Source organism: Nerophis lumbriciformis, linkage group LG34 (assembly GCF_033978685.3).
Source record: "Nerophis lumbriciformis linkage group LG34, RoL_Nlum_v2.1, whole genome shotgun sequence".
Taxonomy (NCBI): domain Eukaryota; kingdom Metazoa; phylum Chordata; class Actinopteri; order Syngnathiformes; family Syngnathidae; genus Nerophis; species Nerophis lumbriciformis.
In genome coordinates, this window is record NC_084581.2 from 1,315,762 (window position 1) to 1,330,740 (window position 14,979).

Below are 14,979 nucleotides of genomic sequence, written 5' to 3' on the forward strand. Positions count from 1 at the left end.
CAACTGGCTCAGCAACAAAAGCATCTTGTCCTAAAATCTAAACCCAAAAAATATCAAACTACCGGTACTCCTTGAGATTGTGTCTTTAGCAGATATACTTTATCAATAACAATAAAAAGTATTGATTTTGTTAGCATCTTTTAAGAATTAAGTTCTCAGCTCTCATCATGCCTTGATTGAGCTTCAAAATGAGCTAAAAAACTAAACGCAAAACAGGTTTTGAGGTTCCAGCCTCAAAGATGGCTTCAAGTTATATTGCTAATGTCACACTGCAGAAAGTAAAAAAAGACATTTTGTAAATAAAACAAGTGAAACAGTCTTTCCAAAGCTCTTCTATTATTAGCCACCTTTTTTGAATGCACTAACTACAAAGGCTTGTAGCGTTATTGTAGTTTTATATGTAATCATGTGTGTATATATATAAAAATATATACATTATGTATATATAAATATATACATTGTATATATATATATACATATGTATATTTATTTATATATATTTTTATATATAAATATGTATATGTATGTCGGAATGCATCTATGTGAAGTACAACAATGTTCTGATTGTTAGCTAAAAAAATAGAAGTAAAAAAAAAAAGGCATGGAAGCAAAAGCTCATGGAGAAAAAAGGTTAAAATTAAAATGTTTCTTTCCAAATACATGTGCAAAAGTCTGAAGACATCATTATTGTTGCAATGCTATACTATAGCATTGCAACAATAATGATGTCTTCAGACTATAGTATAGTCACTGTAGTGTGCAATGTTGTGTCTCTACTCCTGTTTGTGTTGATAGGTGATCCGACCTCTTGTCCCAAAGTCAATTGGCTGCAGGGGACCCTCCTCCCAACAATAACACTAAGTAGGGATTGTCCACAACTTGGTTATATCGCTTGTTCTCTCCTTTTCATAGACCTTGTTCACACCGCAGGTAAAATTTTTTGTCATATGTGACCTGTATCTAATTTTTTCATGTCTATGTGAACAGTGCAATTCCAAATGTTGTCAAATCTGACCCAGGCAGTTATGTTTCTGATGCAACTGCAGTCTGAACGATCAAGTCGTGTTCATCCACCCTAGCAACGAACGTTGTACATAATTATTTGGCAAAATACTAAAAGAAATAGTATGATGACCACAAAATGGGTGAAAATATGTTTTAGAACTCATGCCAACATCACTCCATTGCTCCTACACATGCTCCTCGAAACACATATTGAAGAAAATGCCCACAAACTGCAAGAGGCAAAATTAATCTCTTAGGCAAAAAAAATTTAGTTAAAAAAATTTGCAGAAAATCCTTGAAATTGCCACAAATGTGCCAGGAGTGAAACGTACTGGAATTGAAGAAATGTTTACTTCAGTGAACACACTGCATTGTGTGTGATGTCATTGCATGTGTGTCACTTCAGGGACACATTTTGTTGACATTACAAATCACTTTATGACTACATAATAAGATGGCATTTAACAAAACATCCAAATTAAGAGTTTACCCTGCAGTGTGAACGTAGCCTTTAGTCACCAACTGGTTGACTGCAAGTACAAACTGGAAATGCCACCAAAATGTCCTGTTTTGATGCTCCTGCTAGAGTTCTCCAGTCTTCTGACTGCAAACGCTGCACACCCTCACGGGGTGATCCCACCCCCTGGAGGGTACGGTGCGCCGCTCCTGCGAGCAGTCCTCGCACACGCCTTGACCGCAGGCGCGGCAGTGGTGGATGGAGAGGCGAGAGGCGGAGAACTCCCTCTGGCAGCTGCAGCAGGAGTGAATGTCCTGATCTGGGACCCAGTAGGCGGGGCGTGCGGCGTCCTTCACCAAGCCTGACAAGACAGCAGCGGAGGTTAATAACACGCTGGTTTCAGGTCAGTTTTCTGGATAATTCTCACCAAGAGGTATGTCAATGGCACCGACCACAGCACCTAGGGTGTTCTGAACCACCTCCCCGACCTTCCTTGCAATCAGAGTGCCACCTTCCTCCTCCAATGCCGCATCCAGAAGCTCTAAAACAGGTGGACATTAATCACTGATCGTATTAAAGAACGATTCTTTTATATGGGTACCGTTCCTGAGGCTTCATTTGCATACCAGTCGAGATCCCCCTGTTATGGAAACATGCGTCACAGACACGGACGGGTGCGAGCCCCCAGCCTCTCTCTGGGACCGGTCGGGTTTTGGAGGAGCAGGCGTCACAGAAACCTTCACCGCAGGCCCGGCAGTGGTGTTTAGTGTCGTTGGGTTGGAACTCCACCGCACATTTTTGGCATTGCTGCGCATTAAACGAAACAAGTCAACGTTAGCAATGTCCCGAACAATAGGGGGCAGCATACATAAATGAATTATACTTGTATAGCGCTTTTCTACTTAATACTTAGTACTTAAAGCGCTTTGACACTATTTCCACATTCACACAGTGATGGCGGAAGCTGCCATGCAAGGCCCTAATCTAGTAACAGCATTTCATGAGTAATATCCATAAATTAACATTGTTAAAAAATGACAGTAGAATAAGCACACATCTTATTGAGGAGTCATAGTGTAAAAACCTGGAATTTACACTTTATATGTGGTATTGGAGTTGTCCGACGTTTTGTGTGGCCATAAACGCATCAGTGGCTAAGTGCAATCAGTGCATGTGTTGGTGTAAGAAAGAGAGAGCGCGGCTGCTGTTAATATGATATGACAAAGAGTTGGTTTCGGCCTGGTTTGTACGGCAGACGATGACCAGTTTTGCTTAATAAAGTTATCGATGGAATTCCTGTCCTCCTTAAAGCGTCTCGACAGACGTTACAATAATTGAACAGTGTTGACGAACAATCTGTTGTCACCTGTCACTGATAGTTGCATTGTAAAATCATACTGAATAAATTGTTATGTGTTTATTTTGAATACAGTTCAAATGGAATTCGATTTTGTACGGTGCATAGTTTTGCTGTGCACAGAGGACGCGTGAGCAGTGCGCAATTGGGGAGGTACGCACCTTAGAGGGAATGTTGGTCCTAAAGGTTAGCTAAGCCAGCAAGTCAGCCCGACTGCAGAATTGTTACAAGAAGCTGCAGCCATCCCCCGCAGCATGCAGCAACAAACGTCTGAAGGACGAACATTTATCCATAAAAATCTTGAGAAGATGCTGATACTGTTTGACGTGTTTCAGTTAATCCTGTTTAATCCTGACTTCACAAACTGGACGATCGAGAATTGCCCTTGGTAAACAGACATACTTATCGCTTGCAGTCAACTCTGACCTCTCTGGTCTGTCACTCAAGGGTGTCAGTGTGCAACATAACCAACAAGAATAATTCCTATTGTGACAGAAGCAGCTGGTAGGCGATACCTACAAGAGTCTGCTTCCCATGATAAGATCTGAATTACATTAGTACAGTACTACTTTAGTAATGTATTGTATTGTTTTCATTTCTTATCTAAAAGTGAGTTTTTCCTTCTAAAAGGCATGTTACATGTTAAAATTGTGCTGTTTTGGGAGGCAGAAGCAATGAGCAAAGTTGATATGTGATAGAAGTGTTTTGAGTTAAGAGCTCAGTCGCTGAACCAATTGAGCTTGTAAGTTGAGGTACTAATGTATGTTTATCTATTGTGCGTTTTCGTCACAGTACCACGATGAGAGAGTTGGGTGTCCAGTAGGTGGGAGCGATCTGGTCGGTCAGCCAAGAGGTGACTGCTTTGGCCGGCTTGACACTGAGCTCTGACACCGACTGGGAAATGTATTTGACTCCGTCCAGCAGCCTCTGGGCGGCGTTGTGGTTGTCTTTTAGAAAGCTGTCAGACTGAAACAAGAGCAGTTAGATCAATATTCCAACAGGACACATGATCATTAGCATTGTGGGGGTAATTCAAAGCATCCGCAACTAACTCACCCCTGGCCAGTTGTGCTGGATCTCGGTTCGTACGACCGTTTCGACCGGGTCCTGGTTTCCGTACCAGTACTGCCTGCTTCGGTAAATCACTGCACAGTTGGGACACTCGATGACATAGCTGGAACAAACAACATTGACTCATAGTATTTTATGTAACCACCCAAACCTTTAAATTGAGCTAATTAGAGATGTCCAGTTACACATTTTTCACATCCAATGCGATACCAATATTGCAACCTTGACTATTGGCTGATACTGATATCAATCAAATATCAGCATCGCAACATGCTGGATCCTGGCACTGCTGATAGAAGTTCTTGAGCAGTGTCTGGAATGGACTCTACTATCAAGTTGTTATATTTTGTTTTTTACACGTCTAAGTAAATAATAAATGATAAATGGGTTGTACTTGTATAGCGCTTTTCTACCTTCAAGGTACTCAAAGCGCTTTGACACTACTTGCACATTTACCCATTCACACACACATTCACACACTGATGGAGGGAGCTGCCATGCAAGGCGCTAACCAGCACCCATCAGGAGCAAGGGTGAAGTGTCTTGCTCAGGACACAACGGACATGACGAGGTTGGTACTAAGTGGGGATTGAACCAGGGACCCTCGGGTCGCGCACGGCCACTCTTCCACTCACTCTTTGCAAGTACGCATTTGTTTCAGTTTGTCCTAGGTGTGTTGCCGTAGTGATGAAGTACCGTAGTCTTTGCCATTAAGTTGAATGTGCCAGTCTTGTCTTTTGTTGAGTCCTAATAAGTATTTAACAGATACTGTAAATATTGTACTTACTACACACCAGCTGTTTGATTGTGACATGCATCTTAGTTGTAGTTTTGAAAGCCAAAATTGGAAGTGTTAAATTCACCATGTAAAATCCCTAATGTTAATTATTAGAATTGACTTACCGCATTTGTTATAATGCATTTTTTTATGTTGGAAAGTCCCACAGAAGTTATTTTGTATGTCATGTATATTATACTGACATACTTTATTTTTGTATGTTCAGTTTTACAGTCTTTTGAAGTAAAGACTACATGCTTTCTGTCTGCTAAGCTCGCAAGAAAAGGTGTTCGCAGGAGCAGAACAGACTGCTTGTATGAGAGTGTTTATATCGGACATTTTAGATGCAGACCTATATAATCCTGTTTTTGCTGATATCGGACAGATATTTATACTGGATAGGGACAACCCTAGAGCCAATACAGTAAGCAGTAGCCTTTTCGCTTTCGGGGCAAGTGCAGAAGTGCCCCACACGACTCAACAGATGATGGTGTTTTATTTTCTTGTTGTGGTATTTATAACTGCTGACATGGCCGAGTGTACTGAATTTCACCATGGCCTATGACACCAGCATGCCAATTAATGCTGAAGTAAAAATAGTTTGTTGTGTATTTGTATATGTAACGGGGACCTATCATGCAAAACCAACTTTTCTTACCTATTGGTACATGTTTTTGTGCATTTGGTTTCTGCGCAAGTCCCAACATTTTGAAATCAAAATAATTTTGTCTTCCTTTTATACTTCCTCCAAACAAGCTGTTTTTCCCCATTTGTGACGTCAGCGGACATCTCCATGTATGGTTAAGTTTAAGTTTTACCGCCATAGTAGTCCGATGCTGCAGTCAATAAACTCCTTATTTTTCTCTATCCTCTTGTTGTGGAGCAGACTGGCTCGTACAAGCACATGCATCCTCCGCTTTTGCCTTTTCTAATACAAAGTAACGTTTTTTTATAATTTATATCAATCTGTCAGTAGACATCATATGGACGCACTAAAAACTACTACCGGTACATGGCTGACGGGGAGAAGACGCAGTCAAAGTTGAGCCTCATAAATAAGACCGCCCACAAAACGACGCATTCTGAAGAGACGGTCAGTAAGTATCTTGAAGATGGTCTGTAATGCATAATCTATGCAAAATTTTGACCAAAGAACCACCATTACATGTTATGTACAACACAAAGAAGTTGTTTTAAATGTAGCAAAATACAGAGCAGGGACTCAGTTGCGACAGTTAATAAGACAAGCTTGACTCATAATCTTTATATTGTGGAAAATAACGACCCTAATCAGCCTGTTTTACTTTGCCTGACGATTTTCTGGCTATATCTCCCTGTCCTTTCTATGCTTTGTAGGACAGTAAGTTGCCAAGGAAACATCATAGTGAGCCAGACTGGAGTGTGTCATTTTTGGAAGTTACCTCTAAGTGCATGTTTGTCATACAGACTTCCTGACTCACCCAGACCAGGCGTAGATGGCCAGGCCAAACCACGGCGAGTCAGATGAAGCGGTCGTTTTGGGAAGCACTATCACCTCCTTGCCTCTCTCGTAGCAGGCCTGCAATGTTTGGTTAAGGTGTTCATATCCTCATCAAACGGTTTAACATGAACAACTTAAACATGCACTTACCTTGCATGTGTAGATGCGGTTGTCATACTGTGCTGAGTAGCGGCAGCGATGCTTGGCCTCGTGTTCGAGTCTCTCCTTGAGGTGATTCATGCTTCTCTTACAGCCTGAACTAAAATGGATTAAAAAAAAAGATACTATCAATAAATGCAGGCAACATTTGGAGATCCGCTATTCCTGAAATATGAAAAGTCATTACTGTATATATATATCAGTGGATTCTGGATTTTTTTTTTTTGTGCCTAAAATGCCTGAATTCACGGCAACTTTTTCAGAAAGTTGTGGCAAAAGTAGCACATTTTAAGGATTTAATCAACTTTATTTGATTAATTTATAATCAATCTTTTAATTGTTTATTGTAATCGTAACATCAAAAAGCACAGGATTTCAACAAAAATCTGAAAATAAATACTGTATTGATGTTTTACTCATTTTTACCACAAAGACTAAAAAGTAGACACTAGATGGCAGTAGAAGCACATATTCAGAGGTCATTGTCAAATGATTGTACTGTTTTAATTGTAACTTTTAATAGTGATAATTAAATATAATTACAGAAAGAAACAACACCAAAGTAGATAGATTGCGTTCATCATGTTTTCTTAAATCGATGGGTGCAAGATTCTCAAAGACACCGAACACAAAAAACTTTGTCTGCACACAGTAATCTTGCACCTAACACCACCAAAGGCTTCCTTATTTTCTGTTGTCTGCTCTATCATCCACAAGTTGCAGACAATCTCCGTGTATGTTTTACACTTAAAAAGTGGAACGTTTATTTATGTTCCGATACATTTACCCCCGCATATTAAGAGCATTTGTGAACTGTTGAAAGTGATTGCTCTAATTTTTGTTGGTACAAAAATGTTTCACTTTTTGTTTCATTGCAGCCATGTGCTAAAATCAAAAAAGTATTTATTTCTCATTAATGTACACTCACCACCTCATCTTGACAGAAAAATAATGTAATGTAGAAATTTTTTGCAAATTTATTAAAAATAAAAAACTCAAATTACAGACCCTTTGCTCAATACTTTGTTGATGCACCTTTGGCAGCAATTACAGCCTCAAGTTTTTTTTATACAATGCCACAAGCTTGGCACACCTATCTTTGGGCAGTTTCACCCATTCCTCTTTGCAGCACCTCTCAAGCTCCATCAGATTGGATGGGAAGCGTTGCTTTTCATCCAGGTTGTCTCTGTATATTGCTGCATTTATCTTTCTCTCTATTCTGACTAGACTCCCAGTTTCTGCCGCTGAAAAACATCCTCGCAGCATGATGCTGCCACCACCATGCTGCACTGTAGGGATGGTATTGGCCTGGTGATGAGCAGTAACTGGTTTCCTCCAAACACGATGCCTGGCATTCACGCCAAAGAGTTCAAGCTTTGTCTCATCAGACCAGAGAATTTTGTTTCTCATAATCTGATGGAGCTTGAGAGGTGCTACAAAAAGGAATGGGCAAAGAGGAATGAACGAAACTGCCCAAAGACAGGTGTGCCAAGCATGTGATATCATATTCAAAAAGACTCTAGGCTTTTTTTTAGCAAATGCCTGCAATGAAACAAAGAGTGAAAAATTTAAAGGGTTTTGAATACTTTCCGTACCCACTGTAAATGTTATCACACTTCAACATGCTGCCTCTTTGCTAGGTCAGCATTACAGATGAAAACATGGTCTTAATGTTTTACGCAGGGTTAATAAATGTTAAATATATAGATACATGTAAACTAGTAAGTAAATATTTATATACTACATTACCCAGAAGGCTTAGCGCTGTAAACAGAACTAGGAAGTAAGTCTGAACTACTCGAAAGGATTACAGTTGTGCCGTTTGAGCAATACAAAATTGATATTTTGTTACATGTTTTTCCTGTTTCGTCTACACAAGAAACAAACATAGGGGACGGCGTGGCGAAGTTGGTAGAGTGGCTGTGCCAGCAATCGGAGGGTTGCTGGTTACTGGGGTTCAATACCCACCTTCTACCATCCTAGTCACGTCCGTTGTGTCCTTGGGCAAGACACTTCACCCCTTGCTTCTGATGGCTGCTGGTTAGCGCCTTGCATGGCAGCTCCCGCCATCAGTGTGTGATGTGTGTGTGAATGGGTGAATGTGGAAATACTGTCAAAGCGCTTTGAGTACCTTGAAGGTAGAAAAGTGCTATACAAGTATAACTCATTTATCATTTATAAGTTTTGATTAGACAGTTGACATGCGTTTGACCACCGCTCAGAGACAAATTTAATTGGCAAAAATTACGCTGATTGGCCGAAATGTTACCCACACAGTATATAACAAGTATACAGCGCAAAACAGCAAAGACATAACCAATGTCATGATAGCACTAAGGAACAAACTGCTCAGTCAGCATTATAAGGCTTGATGACTTGACGCTAAATAACAATACAACACAAAGTGCAACATTTTCAAAAGCATGTAGAGCTCGATAAATATGCCAGTTACTGACTGCTCTTGGTACTTCAAATGTACCGTAGCTACTGCAATCTTATAGTTATTCTTTTTAAGAACTACATCAGGAGTTTGCCTTCAGCCACAGCCAGTATTGACTTTGTTAGAGATTGTTTGCTTTGAAGACCATGCACACATTGCCTATAGGAGACTGCAGTTAAAGGATGCTTTAGTCAAAACTCTTGAGGTAGTAAAATAGTACGCATACGTACCCACAACTAAGGCAGATGCAGGAGCAGGTGAAGTACTCATCGGGGAAGAAGGAGTTACTGGTCATGTGTTCATCTGGGATGTCGCCACTGAAACGCTCACTCAGCGCCTGGAAGGAATGGGAAAGAGGGGACATTGGTAGACTCGACATTGATGACAACTTGGCAAAGATCCTTGGTGGAGGGAGTCAAACGCGAGCAGACCTGCAGAGCCTTGAAAATTACGCCGGCAGACCGTGGCGAGCGGGTGGCATTGTTGTCCAGCTGTTGCTCCAAGCCTCGCCGTAGCCCACTGAAGTCCGTGGGAGGATTGTAGGTTCGTGTCCCGCGGTACTGCACGGAGCTGAAAGCTTCGGGAAACAGTCCCAGCTTCCTGAAACGCTCCTGCAGGAGACGGTCTACCGATTCGGACGGCTTGTCTACAAATGAAAACATCTTTTAAAAAGCTTCAATGGAAAGACACCACCTTGGTGTTTGTACCTGATCCTAATAGCTTGGTGTGGACCGTCTCATGGAAGATGATGACGGCAGGGCCCAGGGTGGACAGAGGGACATCCAGACCGCAGCGCGTGGTGGTCGCTTTTAGCTCCCGGGAGAAATGCTTCAGGTAGGCCTCCGAGGCGTCACCGAGGAACTTGAAGAGATCGTCGTGGAGACGGTCAGCATGGGTCCTATAAATTATGATGTCCGAGACAGCGAGGACTTTGAGGAGGAGGCGTGTTCGCTGACCTTGGCTAGATCCTAAGTGGAAAAGGGAAAGGGTAGAGAATGTGAATGTTTAAAATATATATAAATATATATTTTAGCTTTAATGACAAAATCATGTCTTTACTTGGCAATATTTTCTTACTCTTTCTTGCAGAGGTGCTCCAAATCTGTCAGACTGTGAGGGCATTCTTTGTATACACTCTTAAAGTAACTGTGCTTACCAGCCCCAAGCAGTCCTTCCGTGTCAATGACCACCACTCGGTGAAAAGGGTCCATGGCCGCCCACACGCCCACAGTGCAGGACTCCTGTGTGGGCGAAGTTTTGAACACTTCCTTCCCATGAAAAAAGGTGTAGTTCATTGTGTGGGACTTCCCCTCTCCGGTGTTCCCAAAGATGGAGACCACCTTGAGGAGCTCATCGGCCCCACATCCCAGTCTGCTCACAAACTCCTCGTCGTCCTTCACCTGCGTGCGGAATCCTCACAAGAGTAACCCAGCCCCCAGCCATCCATCCAAGAGATTTTTCATTTCAAGGTACTTACCTGCATCTCCTCTTTCTCGTCCACTAACAGAAAGCTGTACACCTTGTCCAACTGGTCTCTCAGGATCTCCATCTCAGACTCCCCGGATATCACGCTGTTCTCTTGAGGGGGTTTTGCCGGAGGATACGGCGTGACAGGGTGCTTTTTCTTGTTTACTCCGCTGTGTGTTCGCTTCTGGCAGTCCAAACACAGGTTGATTTTGCATCCCTGGCAACGCACCGCGGCTCGCAGCCGTCCAGCCGTGACAGAACCGCCACTGCCGTCCCCTTTACACGAGTCACAGAAGGGAACATGGCCCGGGGAGATCCGGACTCGGTCGTGGTTCCTCATGCGGTCCTGGCGATGGAGCTCCAGCTCACAGCGGGCGCACTGCAAGCTGCTGCATTCGTCGCATTCAAACGCGGCTTCATCGGAGCCCCCACAAGTGTAACTCTCCTGGCAGACTAGTACGGTGTTCATCCCTTTATCTACAGCTGGACCTTGACCACTCATGGCCCACTTTTAGAGGTGCTGATAATGGAAAACTAGATGGGTTATTACTACAAAATATTATTTTAAAAGATGGCCAGTGCGACTGTACCTAAAGTTGCACTACAACCACGACCTTTGGCCTTTGTCAGTTACTAATGTTGATCCTCTTTCATAGACTTTAATCAAAGTCTCTGCATTGTGTATTATTTATTTGTTCTGGATATTTATTGGCCAAATGTCACTTTCACTGGGTAGAATAAACACTCAAACTTAGCTAGTGTTGCAGTAATAACATACTTTTAACACCACCACTACTGTATATAATATGAACCCCTTAGAAAACAATTACACAATACTATCAAAAAGCAGTGCAGGCTTAAATTGTTGTTTTGTTGTGACAAAACACTAATGAAGCTAACAATATATATCCAGCATCTTCTGCTTTGTTTACACTGTAATAAAAAGGTTGCTAAATGCTACCTGCTTTGTCCACTGCTATTTGTATACTCCATTACATTAAGCAGTTATTAATAATCAGCACTAGTACTGTAAAAAAACAACCTTCACCATTTACATCAACTGACCTCGCAGTTGTTGTTAGCAGTCCGGCGGACGACGACTGACTCTGTTAACTATAAACCGCTGCCTCGTCACGGTCTAAAACTAGCCTCAACATCTAATAATAACATCACAAACAGCGACCGGCGCCACGTACTAACCTGACAGTGAGGAAGTTAGCTTGCTGCCGGGTTATTTATTCCGTATCAGACCCCCAGGAAGTGATGTTGTTGTTGCCTTTAAATCAGCTGATCGGCCTGTTATTATCCAGGGGTCAAAAGCCATTGATGGCGCAGGGAATTCTGGGAATTGTAGGACATTGCCCACTTTGTTAGCTCGGCGCTTGACAAAAAAAACCTTTGTGTTATTGTAGCTCGATTTTGATATCTTATAACAACACTGTTTTTCGACAACAAGCGACATGTGTGCCGCATTTAAACTCCTTCCCAAAATGCTTGGTGGCCGCCGGCTATCTGAGAGTTTGCTTCTTTTAATACCCGGCGTACACCGACGTTTGGAGACAAGTTTTCCCTTTTACTAACCCTCGCTTTAATGTTACCGGGATGCCCCGGTGAAAATATCTAGTCTATCAGCTGCTCGGTTAGCTTTTAGCACCGTGACTTCTGTATTTGTCATAATCTGTGACATATTTACCCGTGTCGCGCTATTTAGGTCGTAGCGAATATTTAATTACTGTCGCATCAAACCGGTTATTGACATTCCTCGCTTTTAAAGCATTGTGGATAAGTTATTAATTGTATACAGGTGACCTTGGATGTATAGAAGTAGCCTAATATTAGCCACCTAGCATTAATGCTAGCTTGCTTCGTCAGTTAACTTTTATTATTCTAATTTTCACTTCTGTGGAAGATGGGGGATGAAGCCTACTCGGACATTAGTGGCAAAACAATATCTCTGGAGTGTCAAAATCACTCTAGCTTTTGCAGGGAGTTCACTGTCAGCTCCCCTAAAATGTCCATCGGTAAGGTGATGGTGTACACCTGCTGTGTGTGGCTGGCTGCATATACTGTGTTCTTCTTCACTCAAGTGAGTAGGACTTGCTATCATCAGCAATCTTGCATTGATTTGTCAAATATTGCCTCCACTAAGCAAAACTGTTTGCAAACTTTTACCCCTCTGACTGCTAACTCATATATGGCAAAGAACATAAAAATCATTTCATTGCCATGTTGAGTTTTAGTAATTCAATTTGTGCTGTGTTGTCTTTCTTTTTGATGCAGAACACCGCCGTGCTGTCCAGTGCCATCCTGGTCACCCTGGTTGGAATGATGCTCCACATCCACTTTGTGAAGGTGGATCATGAGTCGGTGCTCATCATCGGCACTGTGGGCATCCAGGTGTCCTCCAGCTACGCCTCTGGGCGAGAAACGAGCACTTTCATCGAAATGAGCCAAGTCAAGGACATCGCCATCAACGAAGCTATTTACTTGGTGATAAAGCAGTATTGTGTTTCTGCTGGTTGTGCTTCATATACACACGAGCTGAAGAGATGTTTGTCATTGCAGCATCAAATCATCTATTACCTCTGCATACTTCTGAAGGACCCTTCAGCTCCTGATGGAGTGTCACGTATCGTTCCCTTGTTTCAGGTGAAAATAGATCTATACTTTCTTCTCATACACCTGCAGTTATCACATATCTTAAAATAACAATACTCTGTAATATGTTTGTCTTGCAGAGCTCAAAGCCAAGGCTGAAGTGTTTGACTAAAGTTTACAAAAGCTGTCAGGAGATTCTCTAAGTGCTGACAACAGTCAAGGCCAGGTCATGATTTTATACATTTGCTTATTTTATAGAGGATTTTCTCTTGTTTTTTCCCCTTTTCCAAAGTGCATGAATACATTCACACAATAATAAAGGGTCTGTTTGCAATTTGCTCGAAGTCACACATTTCAAACCAAAAACTATATAAAGGAAACCACATGCTAGCTTTTGTTATTCAAGAAATGGTTTAACACACACACACAAACACGTATAGACATTTACAGTACAGGCCAAAAGTTTGGACACACCTTCTCATTCAATGCGTTTTCTTTATTTTCATGACTATTTACATTGTAGATTGTCACTGAAGGCATCAAAACTATGAACTATGAACACATGTAGAGTTATGTACTTAACAAAAAAAGGTGAAATAACTGAAGACATGTTTTTATATTCTAGTTTCTTCAAAATAGCCACCATTTGCTCTGATTACTGCTTTGCACACTTTTAGCATTCTCTCGATGAGCTTCAAGAGGTAGTCACCTGAAATGGTTTTCACTTCACAGGTGTGCTTGAAGCTCATCAAGAGAATGCCAAGAGTGCAAAGCAGTAATCAGAGCAAAGGGTGGCTATTTTGAAGAAACTACAATATAAAACATGTTTTCAGTTATTTCATCTTTTTTTGTTAAGTACATAACTCATTGGCGTTCATGCTTGTTACTCACCACTGTCTTGTACATGCAGGAAGTGCGAGCACACATTACGCACAGGCATAGTTATGTTATTACGTGCTGAAAGCCATAAGAGAGCGGGATATAATGCTTGCAAAACTTTAGAAAGTTTGTGCTCTCTAGACATCTGCATAAAAGTTGCAAACAGCCATCTGCAAGAGCTGTGTTATAATTTGGCCTTTGTAAAGATAATAATGTAGCATGTGCGCAATAATAGTGTCATTTATTGTTATGATGTAATGCAATTGTTTAATAGTTGCTTTAGACTGTAAAGAAAAGTTAAACATGACAAGTTTGCCTATATTGTCATTTATTGTTATAATTTAATTTAAATGTTTGACATGACAAGTTTGCCTATATTGTCATTTATTGTTATAAAATAATTTAATTGTTTAACATGACAAGTTTGCCTATTTTGATTGTAATACACTAACATTACAAATGTAATGCCAAACAATATTAATTGCCTTTATACATTAGTGTAAATATACTTGATATATTGTTTTGTATTTTCCAAATATTTTCCCACAATTGCATATTAAAATGTGAAAGAGAATGAATGTCGGGTCACTTTTATTCATTCACTCATAGAAAGGTTGAAACTGTAGTTCAATGATCTCTCCTGCAGGAGGAAGCACCACACTAACATTTAACGGGCAACGAGTCAAAGCGGTTGCTGCTTATTTGTTCTGTACTTATCAGAACTCTAAATAGGATCCATTCTGTTTTACTAATATATCTGTGTTGGCCCTGAGATGAGGTGGCGACTTGTCGAGGGTGTACCCTGCCTTCTGCCCGAGTGCATCTGGGATAGGCTCCAGCACCCCCACGCGACCCCGAGAGGGACAAGCGATAGAAAACGGATGGATGGATAAGAAGCAACATTTAAAATGTGTAAAATATCTAATTATGTAAAACTGCTTTCCATGAGCCCCCTAGGCACTACTTACCATAATGATTGCATTTAACGGCCACAAATATGAATTAACTATGTGCCAAAGACCCTCTCCAAGTGTTTTTACTGGTTTTCTTCCCTGTTGTGTTTTCCGTCCACTCCCACGCCATCTGCGGCCCCCTGAGTCGCACAAGTGTTTGAAACCGACGCTCCCGAAGACTCTAAAACAAGCACAAGGGTGTGATTTTCACGGCGAGAAGCATTACGGCCCCTGACAGGATAATAACCCTCCCCCTTCCCTCTGCTACCACCTCAGAGGTGCGAAACAGCCGGGAACAACACTGAAGTGGGGCTGCACCTCAGGGCTTCCACATG

At 41.5% G+C, this 14,979-nt stretch overlaps 2 protein-coding genes across 2 annotated transcripts; one reads left to right on the top strand and one right to left on the bottom strand.

Annotated features, from left to right (window-relative positions):
• Positions 1-102: 102 nt before the first annotated feature.
• On the bottom strand, positions 103-11,663 carry zfyve1 (zinc finger, FYVE domain containing 1). Its single transcript, XM_061929816.2, has 12 exons — positions 10,225-11,663; positions 9,904-10,147; positions 9,455-9,715; positions 9,179-9,393; positions 8,978-9,084; positions 6,299-6,407; positions 6,129-6,226; positions 3,876-3,993; positions 3,615-3,785; positions 2,089-2,269; positions 1,890-2,003; positions 103-1,823 (listed from the first exon to the last, which is right to left on the bottom strand). The coding sequence occupies exons 1-12, from the start codon at positions 10,714-10,716 to the stop codon at positions 1,588-1,590; spliced, it is 2,346 nt and encodes a 781-aa protein (XP_061785800.1). The 5' UTR covers positions 10,717-11,663; the 3' UTR covers positions 103-1,587.
• pigh (phosphatidylinositol glycan anchor biosynthesis, class H) lies at positions 11,603-13,146 on the top strand. Its single transcript, XM_061929820.1, has 4 exons — positions 11,603-12,300; positions 12,495-12,704; positions 12,780-12,863; positions 12,953-13,146. Exons 1-4 carry the CDS (start codon positions 12,124-12,126, stop codon positions 13,013-13,015), a joined length of 534 nt encoding a protein of 177 aa, XP_061785804.1. The 5' UTR covers positions 11,603-12,123; the 3' UTR covers positions 13,016-13,146.
• The last annotated feature ends 1,833 nt before the right edge of the window (positions 13,147-14,979 follow it).

Bases quoted from the DNA above. Each gene is read 5' to 3' on its own strand.
- zfyve1 (XM_061929816.2), bottom strand. From the start codon at position 10,716: ATGAGTGGTCAAGGTCCAGCTGTAGATAAAGGGATGAACACCGTACTA. The intron at 9,716-9,903 runs GTAAGCACAGTT...TTTTCCACTTAG, and splicing joins GGAAGGACTGCTTGGGGCTG to GATCTAGCCAAGGTCAGCGA. The intron at 6,408-8,977 runs GTACGTATGCGT...AATCCATTTTAG, and splicing joins TGCATCTGCCTTAGTTGTGG to TTCAGGCTGTAAGAGAAGCA.
- pigh (XM_061929820.1), top strand. From the start codon at position 12,124: ATGGGGGATGAAGCCTACTCGGACATTAGTGGCAAAACAATATCTCTG. The intron at 12,301-12,494 runs GTGAGTAGGACT...TTTTTGATGCAG, and splicing joins CTGTGTTCTTCTTCACTCAA to AACACCGCCGTGCTGTCCAG. The intron at 12,705-12,779 runs GTGATAAAGCAG...TTGTCATTGCAG, and splicing joins TCAACGAAGCTATTTACTTG to CATCAAATCATCTATTACCT.